The 7,518-nt window shown below is 52.7% G+C and overlaps 1 protein-coding gene across 1 annotated transcript in view; it reads right to left on the reverse strand.

Moving 5' to 3' along the window:
• Positions 1-1,759: 1,759 nt before the first annotated feature.
• LOC144938462 (transcription factor AP-2-epsilon-like) overlaps positions 1,760-7,518 on the reverse strand; it is a 78,993-nt gene continuing 73,234 nt past the window's right edge. Inside the window, exon 7 of the mRNA XM_078866298.1 lies at positions 1,760-2,063. Within this exon, the coding sequence (XP_078722424.1) occupies positions 1,760-2,063 (304 nt within the window). The remainder of the gene's footprint in view (positions 2,064-7,518) is intronic.

The following is a 7,518-nucleotide window of genomic DNA, read 5'->3' on the forward strand; positions in this document are numbered from 1 at the left end:
CGAATTCCGATCGCCGGGGGTTCGGAGCGCGACGCGCTAACCGCTGCGCCACCGCTCCCCACCACCGCCGCCGCCTCCACCACCAACCCACCGCTCGATCTTGCGACAGCAGTGGGGGGAGGAGGAGGAGGGACTCACAGCGAGGTGGGTGGCGTTGTGTGGGGATCGTTCCAGGAGTGCTGGTTGCTGCTGGTTGGTGGCTTTTGCTAAACGTCGAGCCGCGCTCATGCTGGATCCTATTCCATACTTGTAGAGCGCATTCGCTTAAGGCGCTTAACGTCGTTTTTAAAGGGGGGTGAGGGGAAAGGAACGGTATCAAACGAGGGCTGCGAGTAGTGGGTCGCCGCGTCAGAGGGGTCGGTGAGGGGTAGGGGAGGGACGGGAAAGAAGTGGAGGGGCGAGGGGAGAAGATAATGGGCGATGGAGAAGAGGTGGAGCTGAAAGAGAGGAACGGAAGGAGGTTAAGGAGGGGGGGGGGGCGCTCAATGTACAGGAGAAGTCTATGGGCAGTGTTGAGTCTACGGGCAGTGTTGAGTCTATGGGCAGTGTTGAGTCTATGGTGCAGTGTTGAGTCTATGGTGCAGTGTTGAGTCTATGGTGCAGTGTTGAGTCTATGGTGCAGTGTTGAGTCTATGGTGCAGTGTTGAGTCTATGGACAGTGTTGAGTCTATGGGCAGTGTTGAGTCTATGGACAGTGTTGAGTCTATGGGCAGTGTTGAGTCTATGGGTAGTGTTGAGTCTATGGGCAGTGTTGAGTCTATGGGCAGTGTTGAGTCTATGGACAGTGTTGAGTCTATGGTGCAGTGTTGAGTCTATGGGCAGTGTTGAGTCTATGGTGCAGTGTGATTCTGTCGTGAGTGCTGCTTAATGTACAGATGCAAGTTGATTGCAGTGGAGGGGTGCAAGAGGGGGGGGGGGGAGGGCAAGAAGGGCAGCATCGCAAATGGCTCAAGAGAGAGAGAGAGAGATCTTGGCGAGGCAAGGCTGAGAATCGCGCGGGCAAGGCTGGCGGAAGGACGCGCGCCTGGCCGCCGAAAACTCCACGCGCAGAACGCCGGAGGCGTCGTGCCGCCGGTGATGGGGGTGGGGGGACGTTAGCGAGGGGGCCCTGGCGCGGACGAAGTGACGGGGACACCAAGGAATCGCCGGTCTCGTCGAGGAACAGGAACCATCATCACGCGAACTCCGCTCGCCCCTGCAGCAGCAGCAGCGGTGGCGGCGGCGGCTTTTGGCTGACCATCGAACGAAAACTGCGGTCACCGCGTGGCGCGCTTTAGGATGCGCCTCTGACGGCCGTCTGGAACGCTCTTCCTTCCTGGAGCAGTGCACTTTTCAGGAAAGCTTCTTTTTTGCGTGTTAGTTTGTCGTCCCTCCCCCCTTCCCCCGCCCCTCCCACCCATCCCCCCCCCGCCCCCCCCCCCGAGAGACGACAGCCGTCACCGCCGCACAGAGACGGGAGGAGCGGTGAGACTCCTCTCACGAGCGCGAACGCCGCCTGGGTTTGCAGGTCCACGAGAGATGGCGGTAGTGGTGGTCGTGGTGATGGCACGGTCAGGTGGGGGGAGGGGGGGGGGGGCGGCGTGGGGAGGCTTTCATCCAGCAGTAGGTAGAACGTGACTCTCGCTAACAACAACAACGTCAGAGGAGGAGGAGACGAGGACGAGGACGACGATGATTTGAACAATGAGAGAAATTTTTGACGATAAAATGATGGTGAATGTTCGCGAAAACCAGCGAACGAATTCGCACCGAGATGCAGTCACTTCCGCCGCTTCTCCTCCTTGTCTCCGTTCCCGATCTTGCTCTGCGGGCTCCCTCCACCCTGCTGCTGCTGCTGCGGGCTGTTCAGGTACAGCTTGTCCGTGGCTTTGAGGGCCTCCGTGAGGTAGTTCTGGAAGGCCGTGAGCGCCGCACAGATGGCGGGTCCGCCGAACCCGTGCGTGATGAGGCTGAAGTGGGACAGGGCGGCTTGGACGCCAGGCTCCAGGATCGGCGGGGGCCTCGCGTTGCCCAGCGGCGTCCGGTCCTGGGACATCAGCTCCGTAAACTCCTTGCAGATTTGTCTAGGGGGTTAAGGGTGGAGGGTGCGGGTGGCAGGGTCGCGGTCAAAAGAAGGATTGTCCAAGCGAAAGTATTCAGAATCAGAAGTTTGTTTTGCAGGTAAATAATAACACTGGTAAACAAAAAAAAACACATTTTTTTCTGGCCTGGACTTTTTGCAGCTGTTTTAGACTAATTTCAGGGTGCTGATTCCAAATCGGATCTCAGATTTGCTCTATCACATCTCATTTTTATGCTATCGGCATACCCCATTTTCATTGATTTTACCCGAAATTAACTCTGTCACTTATGATTGAAAGTTGTTGCGAGTCAGTGACTGCTTTAGTGTTAAAATATGGTGCTGTATTTTTAGGATAGTGTGTTTATAATATCATTTTATGTAGATATCCACATTTATTTAATATTTTTCTTCCGCAGTTTTTATTGAAAATGCAATATTTAATATCTCAAAAACCTGATGTGATAGACAAAAACTGATTTGGAATCAGCACCACAAAATTACCTTAAAACCGTTGGAATACCTTATGCCAGAAAAAGTGTGTTGACCAGTGAAATAGATGATGATGATTGATAGCAAATATTGTTAATCCGCTGCTTGGATGAAATGTCTTTGGAGACTTATCTCGGCTGTGGGGGGTTCTTTAACCAACCCGTGGGGACGGCCACAGTGGTGAGATGTTAACCACCTCGCCTGGTATACAGGAAGTCGTGGGTTAAATCCCGACCCTGACGCCTGCTGCTGTATATTTAGAGTTTGCACGCCTCTCTCTCCGCGGTTGCGTGGATTTTTCTCCGGGTCCTCCGGTTGTTTTTCCCTCCACATTTATAATCAACGTCACCACGCGTTTAGAGTATTGGGCTGCGATAAACTCCCACGTGATAATCCACTTCCTTGAGCCATCATTAATAATAGCCAGGTCGCTTCTCGAATAGAGCTACATATCTTCTTGGTTCTTTCGGTAAAGTCACGTAGAAGAGAAATTAAAAAAAAATGTTTTTTTTATTATTTCCCTTCTACGTGACTTTACCGAAAGAACCAAGAAGATGCATCCCTGCAGTCACGAAAGCTTTAAATCGAAAAATAGAGCTACATAGTTCAGTGGGCCTCACCGGATTAAATAAAATACACATTTTATTAGTTAGTTACACCATACTGTACTGATATAATTTAATATGTTTCTATATTTATAGAGCACCTCTTTCACGTAGTTAAAATACGATGACATAATGGGATGATTTAGATGGCAGGGGCGTGCAAGGGTTGAGTAATGAGTGACCGTGGGCTAATGTGGGATTATGAAAGAGCTGTAGGGGAGGGATGGGAAGGGGTGGAGGGGCGGGAAGAGAATGGCGACTTGGGGCGATCGCTGTTAGCGAGCACCTATTAAGGGCTGCTCGCTAACAACGGAGTGGAGAGGCCAGTATGCTAAGCCCGGCCGCCTTTGTCTCCCCAGTGCTGATGCTCATACACTAGCACCAGGCACTCGTGTAAGGCGGTCTAGTGGGGGTTGTGGACTGGTTCAGGCATCACTCGCTACAGATGTTGGCCGTGGCCAGGATTCGAACTCAGATAACCGGGTGCATAGGAGGGTTTGCTAACCAGTGTAGCCCCCGCTCGACCCTCTACACACGTGCTGTGTACACAGAGGCACGTGCATACATACGCCCACATACACACCGCACATACATGTACACACATAGAGTAGACGCAAATTACAGAGACAAAGATTCCCAATATAGCCTTAAATCGTCCACACACTCATTCCGACACTCACTCAACCTATTTAACTATTAGATTTTGTAACTATTTTTTTTTATTTCACCAGGTAAGGCTCACTGAGTGATTTAGCTCTTTTTCAGAAGCGACCTGGCCGCAGATGAAAGCTCCGGAAAGTGGCTTAAGTGGAAATTTATAGCAGCCAAACACTCTAAAGGCATGTTTGTAAATTACTTCTAAATATGTTTATAAACTACAAGGTCACTCACTCAACCACCCACTCACTCATCCACCCACCGACTCACTCAACCACCACTCACTCACTAAACCACCCAGTCACTCAACCACCCACCGACTCAATCACTCATCCACCCACCCATTCACTCAACCACCCACTCACTCAGTCATCCACCCACTCACTCATCCACCCACTCACTCACTCATCCACCCACCCACTCACTCAACCACCCACTCACTCACTCATCCATCCACCCACTGACTCACTCAACCACCCACCCACTCACTCAACCACCCACCCAATCACTCAACCACCCACCGACTCGCTCATTCATCCACCCACCCACTCACTCAACCACCGACTCACTCACTCATCCACCCACCCATTCACTCAACCACCGACTCACTCACTCATCCACCCATCCACCCACTCACTCAACCACCCACCCACTCACTCAACCACCCACCCAATCACTCAACCACCCACCGACTCGCTCACTCATCCACCCACCCACTCACTCAACCACCGACTCACTCACTCATCCACCCACCCATTCACTCAACCACCGATTCGCTCACTCATCCACCCACCCACTCACTCAACCACCGACTCACTCACTCATCCACCCACCCATTCACTCAACCACCGACTCGCTCACTCATCCACCCACCCACTCACTCAACCACCGACTCACTCACTCATCCACCCACCCATTCACTCAACCACCGACTCGCTCACTCATCCACCCACCCACTCACTCAACCACCGACTCACTCACTCATCCACCCACCCACCCACTCACTCAACCACCCACTCACTCATTCAACCGCCCACTCACTCAACCACCGACTCACTCACTCATCCACCCACCCATTCACTCAACCACCGACTCGCTCACTCATCCACCCACCCACTCACTCAACCACCGACTCACTCACTCATCCACCCACCCACCCACTCACTCAACCACCCACTCACTCACTCAACCGCCCACTCACCACGTTGCAAATCACACCGCGTCTCTTTTTACTTCCTCACGAATCAAGTTTACATTTCCCTCTTATTATCGTCTCTGTCCCACGCCCCCAATCTCTCACGAAAATATTCGGCCCCAATTCAGGACACGCGTATTAACCCTTACCCATTACAACGCTGATAACACGGCTAGTGCTGGTTGTTGCTGGCTGTTTGACAATGCTTGGCCACTGGGACCTGCGTTTAGTAACTGTGCTTTAAACAACAACAACAACGACAACATAATCAGTAAACAAACACATTCAACAGATAAATAAGAAAATGAATCATTGTTAATTGCATAACACAAAAGAAGTGATGACAAGAGAAGCGAGGATGGTGTTAATCGCACAGATCCCAAGAACGTGACCCCTGGGATGGGAGGGGGGGGGGCAAGAGGTGTGGGTCTGGTGAAGACATTTTTATACACTCATTTGAAAACAAATCCATTCACACGTACAGCATAGAATAATAATAATACATCAACAATACATTACCCAAAAGACGAGGCAGACTGAGACACAATGACACAGATACCCCGTATAACCTGGACAGACCGTTGGGGCAAGTGCCGTTAGCGAGTAGCACCTCGGGTGTGGACCAATCAACTTCAAGGACAGTGCATACATTATCAGAGTTAAGTTTTTTTGTTTGCATTATGACTGCAGGTATTGTGGTCTATGCAAACATGACTCCTTGTTAAAAAAGGTGTCAGTTTTGTTGCCAGATAGAAGCGTAAACAAACAATTATCATATTTTTTACTGCCAAAAGAGGTTCCAATGATGAGGTTCCAATGGAGTAGCGCCTATTAAGGCCGGCACGGCACACGAGAGGGTGGGTGGGTTGCCAGCACCACGCCCAGCCGCATTTGTCTCCAATAGGAGCGCTGTTTATACACAACGCACCAGGTACTCATTAGTGGCTGAGCCGACCTAGGGGAGGCCCAGGACATGTTCAGATAATCGTCGCCGGCGTTGGTGGTGGCCGTGAGCTGGAATTTAACTCGAGATGCAGCACTCGCCGCTACGCTACCGCTCCCCAACATACTCTGAAGCAGACAAAACCAAAGACAAAGATCCCCCGTATAGCTCTGCCAAACTTTCGGGGCAAGTGCTGTTCGCGAAGAGCACCTATGAAGGCCCGCACGTCACGCGAGAGGGTGGGTGGCCAAGCACCACGCCCGCCCGACCATCCTCTGTGTGACGATATTTCCACACCACACCAGGTATTAATTTGAGGCTGAGTCGACCTAGGTCTGGAGGCCCAGGAACGGTTCAGATAATCGTCACTGCCGGTGTTGGTGGTGGCCGTGAGCGGGAATTGAACTCGGGATGCAGCACTCGCCACTACGCTACCGCTCCCCAAGACACACCGAGGCAGACACACACACACAAACAACAACAACCGCCATTCGCCACTACGTGGCGGTGACGTCGCCACGGCGCTTGTGCCAGGCTAGGTGCACGTTGAGGCCACGTGAAGTGTCGAACGCCCGCCGGCGGCAGGAGGTCACGGGGCAGACCCGGCAGGTGCCACGGGTCGACTGACCGAGACGACTGACCCGATGCACCACCTGTGCCCCCCCCCTACTGTGCAAACTTGCTGTGCTTTAGCCACCCGGCGCTCCGCGCACACACGCAACGGCATTCTCGTCTAGAGCTGCCCACGGCAAGCAATGCGTTTGAGGGGCTAAATGCCAAACACACTGAAATTAAATAATTCAATTCGCAGTTTGTCTAAATCAGGCTAAATTGTAGACTCAATGCCACCCGGAGTGAGAGCGAGAGAGCGAGAGAGCGAGAGAAGGGTGGGTGGTGGGATGGGGTGGAGAGATATGGCGGGGGAGTATTTCCACACACACAAAAAGCAGCAGCAGCAGCATCATCATCATCATCGCAGTTTTTTTGGCACGAACAACAAGTCAGACAAGGTGCCGCTGTCAGCGATAATATATGCGGCGCTAGCTCTCACGCACGCAGCCAGCAATGGCATGAGACGGGTGTGCGTTTGCGTGTTGAGCCGGGGGGAGCGGTGGTGCAGCGGTTAGCGCGCTGCGCTACGAACCCCGCCGACCCGAGTTCGATTCACGCTCACGGGCCACCAACCCGTGACGATTATCTGAACCGGTCCTGGGCCACCTCCCACCTCCCCACCGCTCCTAGGTCGACTCAGCCTCAAATGAGTACCTGTTGCGGTGTGTAAACATCGCCACAGGGCGTGGTGCTGGCCACCCACCCTTCCATGTGCCGTGACAGGCCTCCCTAATAGTACTTGTCCCAAAAGTCTGTTCAGGCTATTCGGGGGATCTTTGCCTCTGTCTTGGTGGATACGACCACGCCACGTTACTGCGACTGCGTTGCTCTTTAAGAAACTCATTCACAGCCCCCCCCCCATCCAGCCAATTTGCAAGGCCATTAGCTCAGACGGCGATACGTGGGAGTTTGAATGCACTGCAGGGGGGGCCGTAGTGTCGAGGTTAGCACGATG

The sequence above is a fragment of the Lampetra fluviatilis genome, chromosome 2 (genome assembly GCF_964198595.1).
Source record: "Lampetra fluviatilis chromosome 2, kcLamFluv1.1, whole genome shotgun sequence".
Lineage (NCBI taxonomy): Eukaryota > Metazoa > Chordata > Hyperoartia > Petromyzontiformes > Petromyzontidae > Lampetra > Lampetra fluviatilis.